The sequence below is a fragment of the Penaeus chinensis genome, chromosome 21, assembly GCF_019202785.1.
Source record: "Penaeus chinensis breed Huanghai No. 1 chromosome 21, ASM1920278v2, whole genome shotgun sequence".
NCBI lineage: Eukaryota > Metazoa > Arthropoda > Malacostraca > Decapoda > Penaeidae > Penaeus > Penaeus chinensis.
In genome coordinates, this window is record NC_061839.1 from 12825291 (window position 1) to 12842790 (window position 17500).

Consider the following 17500-nt stretch of genomic DNA (forward strand, 5'->3'; position numbering starts at 1 on the left):
CACACACACACACACACACACACACACACCACACACACACACACACACACACACACACACACACACACACACACACACACACATATATATATAAAATATATATATGTATATATATATTTGTATGTATGTATAGAGGGGTGCGAACAAGAAGGGCCAGTGTCCTTAAAATGTTGAGAAAAAATACCTCTGAAAGTTTGCTCCGTCAATTGAAATTCAGCAAAGAATAATTATAAATCACGAAAAAAGTTTTTTTCCTGTTACTAATCAAACTGTGTTGTATTAACTTAATTCTAATATCTATTTAAAAGAAAAAAACGAAAATAACGCATGTTTTTAGAAAAAACATCTTTTCTGTAGTACTTTCAAAATAAACATGCAGTAAATAAATCACGAAATTTAATGCTGTTCATGTTTAACCATTCCTACTTCTTCGATCTATATATGTATTTATATATATATTATATTTTTTTGGCTTAAAATATAACTAATTGAACTGTCAATGAACGTTCAGGGAGGCTCCTTTTTAAAAGATGTGTTTATTAAGAAATGTGTATATAATACTACAGGAGATAAAACATTATAAAATAAATACTTGTATACAAAATTTCGCGGTAGCCTGTTAATTGTTAATTATGCCAAATTGATACGGAACAACTTCATATTCTTTGAATCGCGATCGCAAATGCAAACTAGAGGAAGGTAGCTTGAGGCTTCATTCGAAGAACTTCTTTCAGACAGACAAATTGTACCAGTCATGAAATTGTGAATTATTAATTTAGTGACAAATAGGCCTACATCGTTTTGTCTTAGATTCTGATATCACATATATTTAGAAGCAGTTTATCTGCAAGAAACGCATCTCACTTCAGTACCAAACAAACAAAAAACAAACTTGACCCTATACTCAATCAGTTTTTAAGTAGCTGTCGGGACCTTTAACTCCACCTGACCTAGCAGTTTTTTGCTTCGTCGTTTATGTTTATCATTTAGATATTGCAACAATTGGATAAGCCAATTTCCTCATAGACACAAAACAATCTCAATATCAACAAAACATAACTTAGAAGTAAAAAAATCGTTCACGTCTTCCAAAGTTACCCAGCTCTATTCTTCAGGGCTCTTTCTCCCTCAGTTTGTGATACGGGCTCCCTCGTGCATAAACCTATGAGCCAAAATTCTGAAATGGAGTTCGCTCTTTAGATCCTCTTTCTGAGCCAGGTCATCGGTAACAGACTCGTCTCTACCACATGAAGTATTAAAAAGTCACGGCCACATTTATTGGATACACAATTGGTTAATGAAAAAAAGACAACTGTTTTGCTGTTTCAGCGAAGCATCCTTTTCATATCATCTGACCCTAAAACTTTGGTGGGATAACTGCAAAAGCAGTAATCCCCCCCCCCCCCCCCTTCCACACACATATACACACATATTTGTGTGTGAAAAAAAAAAATATATATATACATACATATATATATATATATATATATATATGAATAGATGTATATACATGTATATATATATATATAGATAGATAGATAGATATATGAATATATATATACATATATATAATATATATATACATATATATAATATATATATATGATACATATATATACATATATATATATATATGTGTGTGTGTGTGTGTGTGTGTGTGTGTGTGTGTGTGTGTGTGTGTGTGTGTGTGTGTGTGTGTGTGTGTGTGTACTACATACATGCATACATGCATGTAATATATATATATATATATATATATATATATATATATAAATATATATGTATGTATATAAATATACAGATAGATAGATAGATATAGAGATAGAGATATGTGTTTATGTGTATATATATGTTTTTTTCTTCTTTTTTTTCTCCTTTTGGCTTCTCCCTTCAAGAGTCTCAGCGAAATGATCCGCAACATAGGTTTGGCTTATTTTACGCCGAATGCCATCCTGCCGCAACCCTCCCATTTTATCTGGCTTGGGACTGGCACTGACCTGCACTTGCTTGTGCTCCCAGTGGCTGGGGGTTGCCTGTGAGCAATCGAGATGAAGATCCTTTCCGCGCCGGACGGTGAGTCGAACTCTAGAACTCAGATTCGTGACAGTCTTTGATTACATCGCTCCAACCACTGGGCTTCATATATAAATATATATAAATATATATATATATATATATATATATATATATATATATATATGCTTGCATATATATATATATATATATGCATATATATATATACATATATTATATATATACATATATACACATGTGTGTGTGTGTGTGCGTGTGTATATTATATATGTTGTATATATATACATATATATATACATATATATATATACATATATATATATGTATATATACAAATATATAGATATACAGATATATTATTTATCTATTTATTTATATATAAACATATATAGATAGATAAATAGATAGATAGATGGGTAAATAGATATGTATAAATACACATATATATGTGTATATATATACATATGTGTATATATAAATACACATACACACTCACACTTATATATTTATATATATATATATGAATGTTTATAGATAAATATATAGATGAATGTCTTTGTTTATTTATTTATTTATACATAAATATATACATTCATATATATATATGTATATATATATGTATAAGTATATATATATGTATACATATTATGTGTGTGTGTGTGTGTGTGTGTGTGTGTGTACATGTGTGTATATATATATATATATATATATATATATATATATATATATATATATATATATATGTATAAGTAGACTATGGATGGACGGAACTACTTACCTCACGTACGTACATGAGTGTGAAAGTAGGTTAATGACGTAATCATTGACATAACCAATGACCATGACGTAATCAATAACCGAAATCATTAATGATGGCTAGTATGTACACCTTACGGTCGTACATGGCGCATCTTAACAGAAAGTAGGTATAAATATGCTCGGTTTTGGTGAGGATTGCCGTCAACCCATTTATTTATCCTTCGAAGATTAGTAATATTGAGACTAATTTCATAACTGTTATAACATGTGCTCCAATGTTAAATGAACTTCGTATCAATAGCTCAAAATATATCAAGATATTAAATTCATAACAAAAGTGCGTTTTGCTTCATTTTATAGCCGACTACTGAGGACCTCCCTTCAAAATACGACGATTTGGTGGACAAACTGCCATCTTACGAGGAAGCAATTTTCACGATACAAAAGGTGAGTCTGGATTCGATCTCGTTAACTGTAACTCACGCTGATTGTAGTTAGGTTAGCTCTCTCGTCCCCCTCCCTCCCCCAAAAAAATGCATGTGGATCTATATGAAATTATGTATGGATGTATGTTAAATGTAAGTTATCACAATCCTTTATGATGAAAAGGTAGATTGATTTTGCTTACATAGTAAAGTACCTACCAAAACAAAAAAAAAAAAAAAAAAAACAGTAATAATAATAATTGATTATGATAAATAATTATAATAATAGAGGATAATAAATGATCATAATAAGAATTATTAATATATAGCGAATAATTAATAATAAATAATAATAACAACAACAAAACAACAACAGTAATAATAGTGATAATGATAATAATAGCAATAATAATGATTCATATTAAAACAATAATAATCCATAATAACTATAATAATAATAATAATAATAATAATAATAATAATAATAATAATAATAATAATAATAATAATAATAATAATAATAATAATAATAACAATAACAATAACAATAACAATAATTCACAATAAAAACAATAGAGACAGTAATTCGTAATAAAAACAACAATACTAAAAATTCATAATAATAACAACAATGATAACTGAATAAATAACTAAATAACTTTTCCCCGCCCAGAATCCCTCCGTCGACGCGGGCCGCAAGAACCTCGCTTTTGACCCTCATGAGGAGACATCGAAGCGGCATCGCGTGGAAACCCAGCCGATCAGAGAGAGAATTAATTCAGTCCCTGTGCAACCGTATCAAGCGCAAACCTATGTTAAATATCCCCTATCCGATGCAGGGAGATTGGCTAATCCGACGTGAAATATTCCCAATCTGATGCAGGGGGATTGGCTAATCCTCCACCGCATCATACAGAATCTGACGTTAGATTTTCCCAATCCGATGCAGGGGAATTGGTTAATCCTCCTCCTGGATTTGGTGTGGATAATGAGCTAATCAGTATATCACCATCAGCACGATCTCACTCGACCCGACGTCCCGATGAAACTCCAATCCGGGAATTACTCGTTAAGCACACACATTCTTGAAATGTTTATTATTATTATTATTATTATTATTATTATTATTATTATTATTATTATTGTTGTTATTGTCATTATTATACCACTCATAAATCTCTTTTTTATTCATTTATTCATAAATTCTCGATCATTTCACACGTGATACAGTGCACGAACATATTCCCATTCCTATCATTAAATTATATTGCCACTGTACATAGAGGTTTCATAATTACTCTGCGTAGGTTAGGGGAAGGAAAAGGATAATAGATATTATGGAAAGCAATTCAGCGATATATACACCAATAAGTATTCCTATTTTTATACAAAAAAATGTTTTTTATAATAAACGATACAATCAAAGAGATACTTGCGAGAATTACTTAACCATATAGCATATGCTACATAAAGAGGGAGGAAGGGAGAGAGGAGAGAGAGAGAAATATTTGATTTGATAAAAATAAAAAAATCTATTTACAGAGCAGTGTACATGTCCTGCAAAAAGCTATCTAAACTGGCTATGCCTCTATTTATGTAGACGGCTGCCAATCAGACACTGGCTGTATATGCCTGAAGGGCTGTGCCATTGTGCTTACATTATATCATCTAGTTGGTAAAAGAAAAAAAAATGCTGTTTGGTCCATAGAGTACAGTTTTCGAGCAACAAAGTAATTAATGTGTAAGTTCATGTGACTTGAACGTCGTGCACATTTTGCAGTGATGATATGAGATTCGCTTTGCTTCCAAAACATAATGTATAGTGTACTGATATGTTGTATGTTTGTATGTCTATTCTCTCTCTATCTCTCTCTCTATATATATATATATATACATATATATATATATATATATATATATATATATATATATATGTGTGTGTGTGTGTGTGTGTGTATGTGTATATATATATGCATGTATGTATGTCTGTATGTGATTTCATGTGATTGCATTTGTTTAGTTATGACTACGTTTAGGCTTACATACTTTTATGAATTACATACGTCTTTTAAGATATGTTTTATTATTATGACGATAGCACTGATGACGTTTCGATGAATTTACACTTGAGAGAAAGAATAGAGAAAAATAAAGTTACTCTACTATTTATTTATTTATTAAGTTATCTATTTATCTATTTATCCACTATCATTTCCTTAAATTTTAAGTAATAAATTATACCCAAATAACTATCATATAGCACATAGGTAAAAAGGACTTATGACTCACATATTTTTATATTCTAAGTTAGCAGATAAATGTGATGAAATTGATAGTTGTCGGAGACTAGGTCTTATATTATAAATTAAATCGAAAATACTGCAAAACAGCTACCAAGTCGGCCAACCAGAACCAGCAATTTAAGAACTAAGGTTATACTCAAGTGGCCTGTTGCTGCCTTTCTGCATAGTTGCCGACCTGAGTAACCTCTGACTTCGAGAGGGGGACGTTATCTCCTTGGAGAACACTCGTGAACCGCCAAACACGAGCAAGTGTCAACAAACACCTGTTAACTTTTCCCGAAATGAAAGAGGCTAAACTCTGGTCTCGCACCTGGATCCTTCACCGTGCGAGTTAGAGACGATACCGATGCTGTCACCAAGATCTAACGAAACTCGTCAGAAATTGGGGGTTTTATACTTTCAACTCTGTTTCAGACACGATACAGCTCAAAATAGTTTGTAAATCAGGTGGCTCTTTATTGTATATTAGAAAGAAAACGAAAGTGTCCTTTTATTCAAAGAAAACATATTTAACATGAATAAAAAGAAAAAAAATCTAACAAGCGTTACTCTTATTATAGTAGATGTAATTTCATTTATATGTTTTCTTCTGTTTCTTGTTTTATATTCGTTTATCATTTTTCTTATTCTATTATCTCAATTATAAACATGATAGTCATGTCATATCACCTTTGTTTATAACCATACACAATGTTTAATCAACCTAGCATATTTTGTAATGGTCAGGAAGAGTTCTTTGTCCTAACAGCAATGAATAAGAAAAGTCACATTATCCGGGATTTTCTTTCATGTGCATCATTGCTTGAATTATTTCTCAGCCGATGTATAAAAAACTATATTTTTTTTCTTTTAAATACGAATCGAATTATAACATTCTCTGTTATTCTCGCCACAAAAGATATTTGAAAAGGCGTAGGAAACAAACAAATGTTTACCAAAGGTAAGAGAAACCAGAAGACAGACAACGAATCAGGAAAGAAAATGTAAAAGCAAATATTCTACTAAGCATTGCACTTGTTATTTACTTAATTTGATTACTCCCCCTCCCTTGTGCTCCAATTCAATTACCTTAGGTGCTTGTCCACTTCATTTACACCCGTCTGTGCATGTGTTCCCTCCTTCCTCCTCTCCCTCCCTCTCCCTCCCCCCTGTTCTCCATTCTCGACCGAGAACGACCGAGACAAACTAAGAAAAAGAGACAGAGAACGACGGATATAGGTAAAGTGAGTGAATGGGTGAGTGATTAACATTATCATCATGATTATTACTATTATCAAGACTGTTTGCCACTCCTTAAGTCTGGTTTGTCCCAAGGACCACAATGTTCATTTCTTTAAAATTCACAGAAAGTGGGAACGGAAAATGCAAACGAGCATGCAAATAAAAATGATGAACCCTTCGGTAATTATGATGATATACTAACTTTATTCAAGTATGTATAGACAAAACAGATACAATGCAATCGAAAAGACTCATGAACAGCAAACAAGAAATAGAGAGAAATGGAATTATCATGAATTTTGGGATTTCAGATAAGTTCTAAATATTGGCTTCATGATTGCAAGTCGTCGGTAACAATGGATGAAAATGTTGCATTTAATGGAAAGTTTATATTGTGTTATTATTCTCATCTCTTTCTGTGTAATTTTGCGTGTGTAAATTCCAACACAACATGCCTTTTCATTGTTACGTACATTAATTTTATTTGTATATCTATTTGGAAATGATTACAGACATGGTTAGACAAGCGGCTTGTAAAATTATCAAAAAAGTATTCTTTTCAACAAAACAGCTACCGAGTCGGCCAACCAGAACCAGCAATTGAAGAATCAAGTTTATAATCAAGTGGCCCGTTCCTGCCTTTCTGCATAGCTGCCGACCTGAGTGACCTCTGACTTCGAGAGGGGGACGTTATCTCCTTGGAGAACACTCGTGAACCGCCAAACACGAGCAAAACGTTAACTTTTCCTAAAGCCAAAGAGGTTTCTGGTCTCAATCCTGGGTCCTTCAACGTGCGAGTCAGAGACGATACCGATGCTGCCACCAAAATCTTTAAAATGTGCCAGAAATCGGGGTTTCTATATTTTCAACTCCGTTTCAGACACGGCGCAGCTCAATATAGTATGTAAATTAGGTAGTTCTCTATTGCACATTTCAATGATAACTAAAGGGTCATTATTCAAAGAAAGCGTATATCTAAAATATATTTTAAAAAATCAAACAAGCGTTATTTTTTTCGTAGTAATTGTCATTTCATTTTCATCTTATCGTCTGTTACTTTTTTGTTATTCGTTATTATTTTATTCTATTGTTATTCCTTGAGTTGTTGCTGATCTTATGATCATAAGAACGTTATTCGAACACCAATGACAATAAAAGAGACAACATTTATCGAACATAATTACGAGTTACAAAGAAGCAAATAAAGTTTTACTGAGAAATGGTTAAGAAATGTTATAACCATCATGATGATCATCTAAATAACTGATGCTATACATTTGGGATCTACACTCTTCATTTAACTTAATAAACATGTACTACGTAGAGTGCAGGAATAAGAGCATACATATTTCGTCTCCAAATATCAATTAAACTACTGGAGACATACAGGGCTGGCTGGATCGCACCTTCCTCAGGCTTTGTGATCTGAACTCTACGTTGTTTATAATCATGATAGTCATGTTATATCACTTTTATTTCTGACATTAGAAAGAGCTCTTTATCCTAATAGCTAAGAAATAAAAATTTACATCTAAAATCACATCTTCCATGTGCATTATTGCTTGAATTAGCCTTCAGTAGTCTATGTATAAATTCATACGACAGAATTTTTAAAGATATAAATAAATTTTTAAATCTAATTATATTAACTTTTTTTAAAAGTGTTATCATTCCAACGAAAAAAAAAATTAGTACTGACGTGGAGGAATCCATAAGACGGACTAAATCATATGTGTAGTCAATTGCATTGTCTGTATCTCTATTTTCTTGATAGAAACATACGACTTTTTATCGATTATATTGATACAGATATCCATGAATATTTAATTTTCTTTATCACACCGTATACGGTGGAAAACCAGTCCATTTACTGTTTTTTTGTAAATTCATCTTCTATCTTCCTTCTGCATTTTGATAAGTCTCATTTTTCCTCGATGTTTTCCTTCTTTTTGAGATTTTTAATTTTCATCAACTGTAAAGGAAAAAAAAAAGTTGGAATATTTACATTGATGGTCGTTGCAGTTTATTATTATTATTATTATTATTAAAAAGAAAGGAAAAGACTACTCTGTTCTCGAACAGCAAATATGATTTTTTTCATACATGTGAACGTAATTGTCGACACTTATACATAGCCTATTCAAGCTACAAAGAGCTCCTCTAAGTCCTTTTATCTCTTGTATAAGAGTTTTATTATTCATATGTCTCCTCTTTATTACATCATATTTCTCTTTATTATACATTTGTATTGGCATTTACACCTACATGGTTCAGTGTAAGTTGAATCACATTATTCATCTTTCTCTCCTGCCGCTGTAGCGTTTGAATACTTTCTTCTTTAAAGTTTTTGTATATGAAATGTTGCCTGAGGTTGGGGGAGTAAACAAAAATGAACAGTTATGAAGACTTCTCTCCTGCTTCTCCCTTGATCCCTTGCTCGATGTCGTTGTCCTATTTACGACTATGTATCATTCTTTTGTGCTATTATGTGTGATCAAGAATGGAAGACGAATTAAAGAAAGCCATAAGTGGTAAGTAAAGTATCATATGTGTGCGTGTGAACCAGACAACTTTTAATGACTTGTTATTCGACTTGTGTATACGTGTATTATCATTCATATTTCTCCTCTTATTATATTATATTTATTATATATTTTATCGGCAATTACACCTATACCTACAGTGGTAACGGACAAGTAAGATGTGTCGTTGTGTCGGGGAGACACAAGTTTTGAATGTCTTAGTAAAATGTTCCTTAGCGTCTGTAAAGTTTATCAACTTACTGATACGTTCATGTCTTATATAAATTGTTATCACATTAAAGTTGTTTCATCATAACCACAAAAGAAAAACAATTGGATGAATCGTTTATAAATAACAATCAAATCCGTACTTCAAGACACATCGGCATCTGAAACATCCACTTTGAACAATGTTCCAACATGTTCTAACATCATATATATTGAATTTACATTTATACTATTATAATAGTACTGAGGTCTATTATATGTGCATTACCGATCTGGATAATGTCTCATTATGTAAGGCGCCCGTGCGCCATACATACTTTACACCATACTGGGTAAATTTATGTTATGAATCTTCTTAAAATATTGGCTAATGATCGGAAGAGAGATCAACTTTAACTTTGTTAAATCACATCGTTCTTTCTTTTTCTCCGGTCTCTGGTCCAGGAGCTCAGTCAAGAGTAGAGATATTGACGGTGTGGCGACCGGGAGAGAATTAAGCCTCGTGCGAAGGTTCTCCAATGTGGAAGGGGTAAGCTTAGATGAAGTAAAATGTATCGCAGCGTTGTGGAGATCCGACAAATTTTATATGTGTGAAATTTTACTTAGTGTCGGCAAAGTTTAACATCTTACTGATACGTCCTTCATGATATATATATATATATATATATATATATATATATATATGTATATATAAAATGGCATCAAATAAAATTAAAGTTGATTTATTACAGCCATAACCACAAAATAAATACAACTGAATCATTCTGAAACATATAAATATATATATATATATATATATATATATATATATATATATATATAAATCTATATGTATATAGACACACACACACACACACATATATATATATATATATATATATATATATATATATATGTGTGTGTGTGTGTGTGTGTGTGTGTGTGTGTGTGGCTGTAAATTATATTTTTGTCTTATATTTATGTAAAGCGAACATTATCAATCTTAGTGAGGGTTAAAATGGATATCCTTTTCTTGTTTGGTTACACCTCAAGGCGAGACAGCATCGTCGTTATATGGAACTCGACCGATTTGATTTGTGTTTGTGTCTGTTTGTTTGTACTCAAGGTATATTTGAAGACATTAATAAAGGCATATCGAGTACAGCAACGAATTGTATAAGCCTTTTGACTGGAATGAGTTCTTAACATTGGGATGCTTTGGCGATTTAAGGTAAACGACGTGTCAAGACATGCCGGAAGGCATCACTACCCATGATCCCTTTCAATATCCTTGACCCGTATCGCATCCGGAGAGCAGCTGAGAATATCTATTTTACCCTCTTTCGGTGGCTCGCGGGCGGGCACGCTGTGTCTGAGTGAGAGGTAGGGTGTCACGCTCATTAGCTATAGGTGTGATAAACTCACCTGTAACACTTTAGCGCAGGAGTGTATTATCTACTTAGGTAGGACTTGTATCGGGTGGTGAGGGGGAGGGAATAGGGAGAGCTAATATGTCCATCGGTCTATTGTGGTATTTGTTTGTTTGTGTCTTCTTCCTCTTACCATTATTGCTTCGTAACAGGATATGGGGGAATGTGGATCGGGGGCAGTAGAAAGGGAAGGAGGGGATCCCCTATTCTCGGACTTTGCGTATGTCAGCAGCTGGATGCATGTTTGTTTGTTTGTGTGCTTCTTCGTCCTCTTATTCTTATTCGTAGTATTGCTTTGGAGAGGAGAGGAGGGGGAGAGACACCCTTCAGGTGAGCGTGTTAGGCATCATTAGAAGGACATTTATGGATTATGATGAATTAGGAGGGGTGATCACTCGGCTGTAACAGGGTCAATTATCGATTCAGTTACAAGTTCAAACATGATGAATATCGTGATGCAGCACCTGGCATATCTTTGCAGCTGGACGCATGTTTGTTTGTCTGCTTCTTCTTCTTCTTCTCCTTCCATAGTTATTTTTTTTATTGATTATGGCAGTTTCATTCATTGGGAGGGGTGATCACTCGTCTGTAACAGGGTCAATTATCGATCCAGTTACAAGTTCAAACATGATGAATATTGCGGTGCGGGGTGGGAGGGTATGGGAGAGGGGGTGCTTATATATATATATATATATATATATATATATATATATATATATATATAGAGAGAGAGAGAGAGAGAGAGAGAGAGAGAGAGAGAGAGAGAGAGAGAGAGAGAGAGACACACACACACACACACACACACACACACACACACACACACACACACACACACACACACACACACACACACACATATATATATATGTATGTGTAGATATAAATATATATATATACGTATATACATACACACACACACACACACACACACACACACACACACATATATATATATATATATATATATATATATATATACGCACATGCATGTGTGCATGTGTGTGTGTGTGTGTATGTATGTATGTATGTATATGTATGTATATATATATATATGTGTGTGTGTGTGTGTGTGTGTGTGTGTGTGTGTGTGTGTGTGTGTGTGTGTATATGTATATATATATATATATAATACATACACATATAAATTGCCTTTTACACAAGTGAAAGGCTGTCACTGTTCAAACAGGGTCGCCAAGTGTTTACAGGCCTTGCTGTTCTCAGAAGTGTGACAGCATTATTGCAGAGATCTACTTCTTGAGTTATTGCGTTACCAATTTGTCTTGTCTGCTTTGGAGAGTAATATCATCTATCATGTGTAAATGATTACGTTGGCGCGTGGTGTGTGTGTGTGTGTGTGTGTGTGTGTGTGTGTGTGTGTGTGTGTGTGTGTGTGTGTGTGTGTGTGTGTGTAAACTTGTGTACTTGTATGTATGTATACAGTATGTGTGGATACGTCTGAAATCTGAAATCTGAAATCTCTCTCTCTTTAACGTCTAACGATTTATTTCTAATGTCTTTTCATATTTGCATTATTGTGGGTAAGATGCTAAGTATTTTACAGTGTGGAGATTCTTTGATTTCTGTCCAGTCTCAGTTCGTGCATTCGTTTAAACTCGTTTGATAGTATTGTATTTTATTTCTCCATGTGTGTGTGTTTCTTTTTCGTGTCACAGCGGTTGTCTTCAATGTGGCCAACTGGCAACATAACAAGACACCACAACGCCAGATTTCTATTTGATCGCCCAAGACTTCCATCCTTTGGTTGCTTATCCGCGCTCCTGCCAAACGTACGCCCATTCAGAGTTACTATTAAATTTTCAAATAAAACAGTATAGGACTACAATAATTTTCATATGAAAAGTGCATTTTATCTATGCTAAAAGAAAATTAACGAATTATACATGGTAAAAGATGAATTATGCTCTGAAGTCTACGTTTTGAAATAAATGTATATTAGTTTAATCGAGAGAGGGATACTTCAGAGTCGTGAGAGGGTCACATATCACTCTATGTAGTGAGAAAAAATATGATGAGATCTGCCAGCCACAACCCTTTGCAAAGATAAGAGTGTTTTACATGTTTCAGAAGAAATATTTTTAAAATACTAATGAGATATAACACTATAACAAGCTAAAGCACAAATGGCAAACAAGTACATCGCCAGACGCGGAGAAGGGGTTGTTATTTAAGTGGAAATAAAACGCAAAGACAATTAAGCTTTGTCCTTAAGGAGGGTGTCGACACAGCGCTTCGTGTGGTAAACTAGGTTTTCACATTGATCCGTAAGTGCTTTGACTTTAATGGCATTTTGCTGCAATAGGTCCGTGAATATTTTCTTTTAACTTTTTTTCCTTGATAGAAAATAAAACAGAAAACATGTAACACGATACCTCGCTACAAAAAGCGCTCATAATTTCATGAGTTCGTTTGACCTTATTAACCCATGTCTGCTTATACGGGACGGGAAAGGAGGTCAAATAGGCACGCACACAAACACAGGCTTAATGCAGCCGTATGGGACAGAAAGAGAGGGATGATAGGGAAGAGGGAGAGACAGAGAGCATGAGTGAGACAGCTATTATCAGAAAACCCCTTAGTCGACTGAACAGGGAATCGACTATGTGCGCTGGGGTAACGAGCGGGAAGTCCTATGTGAGCATTGGCCATCAGGAAGCCAGCTGACCTTCGTTTCGTTGGAAGAGCTGACTGTCTCCCTCGAACACAGAGATCATTACGACAGTAGGAATTGGTCCGTCTGATACAGATGTCATGTCGTTGACACATTGAACTAAGATGGTATCAGGAACCAGATGGAATAACTGTACAAACAGGAAATAAATATGTTTTTACCCTCACCAAATCCTCATGATATTTTTTTTTTTTTTCTATTTTTACAGTTTGGTTTTATATGTGAGCACTGTATTTCTCGAAAACAAAATAGAAATATGCACCACAGGTACTTCTTATTTTAATCAGAAACAAGCTTCCCTTGAACTAATGGTCTTGGCATTAGTAATTTTCATACAAAAAAAAAAACAAAAAACAATAACGACACACTTTTCCACTTCCCTCTCACAAGGCATCGATATCAACATTCTTTTTCCTTCTTTTTCTCCTTATCATGAACTAGAAGCTAGAATTACACAAAAGAAAGAGAGATTCGAGAAGAAATCAAATACGCGCACAATCACATCACGGAGATTGCCAGAGGAAGGTTGTAAAAAGAGCATGACGTGTGTGCGTGGACGAGGAAGGTGTGACGTGTTGACAAGCATTCGAGAGCCGTCGGTGAGGCGTGGACAGCAGGAGGCGGCTGCGGATACGCGTAATAATACAACGGTGAGAGTGAAATGAAAAGAATGAACGCCATGATGAGCTTCCGTTGCGAGAAGTGGGGTGCTATGACAGAGGAAGGGGGGGAGGGGGAAGATCCGTGTATAAGGGTAGGATGTGATGTCCTCATTTCTCATGTATCACTGTAATTTTGGTATCTGTTTTGGAATGGGTTTTTGGATCAGATGTTGACTGCTGTTGTGGAAACCATTCGCAATGGAGTGAGAATGTTAGCCACAGTGAAATTTGGAAAGGATTGCAGTCAGAACACCGGCAGTCGCGAAATTTGCTGACAGCATATTCACATTAAATATCCTCAAATACATCTATAATCAAGTTTTAATATCCCAACCATTGTCTAAATAATTATCATTCAAACCATTATTCCTTTCGTAAAATTTCGAAACTCTTTTTACTATATATCCTAATCGGCCGACAATCTTCGATTGCATAAATAATTTATTCGGAATTATTTCAATCACATTGCTGCCAACATTTACAATGATTACACAATAACTTGTTCCAGTAACAGCAAACACCGATACTAGAAACTCTTGCAGATGGAGTTGTCGAAAGAAAAAAATCCTATTCAGGTGACCGGATTATCGGCCAGCGACGTCAGCAGCTCGTGGAATCAAGGCAAGGCTCCGAATAACAGGAGAAAGGGATGCTGTGACACTCGGGAGTCGGCGCGTCCTGTGTCAAGTGATAATGCATTAGATCATTTTCTGTGAAAGATCGCTGGCCCGATATTTATTGTTTGTCATAATCCGCCTTTTATTTTACTTTCATTTGATTTCTGTAGTGGTGTATTGGGGGATGAATAAGGTTTGGTGATTGATCATAATATTTTAAAGAACGACGTAAATTATGAAAATATTAAAGTGCGGTGGTTACACGACTAATATATGCACTACAGACGTCACGCATATGAGGCGCCCTTCCTCCCGGCGTCGCGTCGGCTGCGGCGGCCTCACAACTCGCGCTCGGGACGAAGGCCTTCCTCGAACTATGACGTCACGTATTGTCAACTAGACAAATTCCCTCAAGTGACAATGATATGTCACTAATGGCGCGATAATTTGCCTAGAACCTAGTAGCAGTTCATAAACAGTACATTTCACCTTTGATACTTTCTGTATCGAAATTAATGTGTATCATGGTGTCGTAAAGACATTACGCATACACTAGTAACATTACACAATACTTATTCTGAAGAAAAATACAGTGACACGCTCTTACGCACGTCGTTCATCGTATAATTAAACCTACCGCAATGTTAGAATGACTAAAACCAACAAGATCTCACTCGTAAAAAAAACAACACAATAAGGCATTCCCAGTAAGATTAGCGAATCCGGGCGAATGGCAGAAACCTGAATCCACGGTTCTTTGCGCTGTATGTTTGTTGCCAATTGTGCAAAGCGCGTTCGTTTGGGTTAGCTCGAACATCGGACGAAATTAGCATAAAATCAACGAAAGCGAAAAAAGAAAAAATCAAGATTGCGTGGGGTTATTTCGGTTGCTTACGTAATTCCTAGTAAGGCTATAATTCGTTGTATATCTGCGTTAACGAACGATACACATGTTTGCTGTTTAAGTCAGGTATGATTTTGCTTTGGGACTTCTGATTTTAGGACTTAACCTTGAAATAGGATTTAGGGTCTGACTTCTAGTAAAGTAACGCAAAAACCGCGAGAGGATATTCAGGGTCCAGAGAAATCAGATACATCGTGACTAATGACCTCGTCAGTGATTTAGAAGGATTATGGAAAGCTGTGCAAGCCTTTACCTTACAATGACGCTTACGTGATTGGCACTTATCTAATTTTATTTGTATTTTCAAATTCATTTTATGCTACTACGTGATCCTAAATTTATTCAATGTGTTTTGATCAGTATAGGTCAGGAGACATGAAAGTTACGCCAAGCCAAAGATTTAAAATTATTTCGTAATAGAAACCACGGGAATGTAGATATTCTAGACACAACATGTAATAACACATATAATACAGAACAAATTCACAAACAGAACAAAATACACACACGCAAAATACCCTATTAATACTGCATATGGATTTTTTTTTATTTTTCTTTTTTTTTTCATGACCACCTGTCATGTTCCCTGAGTCCTCTCCACCCCGGGCCACAGACTCACCTTTGACCTCCCCTCCCCTACCCAGCCCTGCCCAAGCCCTGACACAAACATGTACGTACCTTTTCTGTTATCTATAGTCCCATCGCTAAGCCGTGAATGAATTCAAGGTGTTACAAAACGAGATGTAAAAAGCATTATTTTTTAATAAGGATCTAGTTTAAACAGTAGTTATTGTCAAAACATCTTGATAAACTCAAGGTATGAACGACTGTTGTGAGGCTGCATACTTTTGATATCGTGAATCTGGCCAACGTCAAAGGTCTTCGTAAAGTAATCTTAACAATGTGCATGAGATGCCACGTCTTTTCCACACCTAAGAAGATTCGAGGAAAAATCACAGGGTGAGAGACGATAACATATAAAAGTGTAATCAGATGCTGGGATGCTCTTTGTTCGGGCAGGGGGCAAGGGGAAGGACGTTGGGGGGGAGGGGCATTGGGCAGTGCGAGGGCAGGGGAAAGCACACAGGGCGGGCAGTCAGGGCATTACTGGTGGCGCCAGTCGTATCGTTGCCGCCGCGCCATTCAGTCGCACGCTGACCTCGCTCGCTTTTGTGACACTGGGATTTCAAGTTTGGGTTTTCTTCACAGGAGGGTGTCAGGAAGAAACACTATATAGAGGACGTATATATTACGAGAAAATATGGTACTGCCATTTCGGTGATAATTTACCTATCAGATTGTTATAGTTCGGTGTTATTGACAATCAAGGAGTATACAGAAAAAAAAGTATTGATGGGGCAGTGACTGCAAAAGAAAATATAAAGTATCAACCACACAAAACAGCAGAAAATAAGTTCTCGTCATGGAGAGCGAATTAACTACAACGAAATCTCCCCTGGTCACCGCCGCCCACGTCAAGCAGTTCAAGCCATGTGTCGTCGCCTCTGCCCCCGTCCAGAATCCCCCCAAACCCCTCACAGGCCCCGAGGGAGAGAGAGACCCCGAGGGCGCGAGCGAGAACGGGGAAGTACCATGGGAACCAGAGAAGGACGGACAAAGAAAATCGGCGAATGAATGTGGCAAAGAAGTGAAGGCAAGCGAAAAGACGAATGGAGGTGCTCCTCCCGACGGCGGTTGGGGCTGGGTCGTTCTGCTGGGGTCGTTCG

At 35.5% G+C, this 17500-nt stretch overlaps 1 protein-coding gene and 1 long non-coding RNA gene across 2 annotated transcripts in view; both read left to right on the forward strand.

Moving 5' to 3' along the window:
• Positions 1–1908: 1908 nt before the first annotated feature.
• LOC125036745 lies at positions 1909–4848 on the forward strand. Its single transcript, XR_007115914.1, has 3 exons — positions 1909–2073; positions 3154–3240; positions 3892–4848. It is a non-coding gene; the product is annotated as an uncharacterized LOC125036745 (long non-coding RNA).
• A 12020-nt stretch (positions 4849–16868) lies between these two features.
• Positions 16869–17500, forward strand: part of LOC125036410 (monocarboxylate transporter 12-B-like) — a 7364-nt gene continuing 6732 nt past the window's right edge. Inside the window, 1 exon segment of the mRNA XM_047629004.1 lies at positions 16869–17500. This exon segment is cut by the window's right edge and continues 8 nt beyond it. Within this exon segment, the coding sequence (XP_047484960.1) occupies positions 17197–17500 (304 nt within the window). The 5' untranslated portion in view covers positions 16869–17196.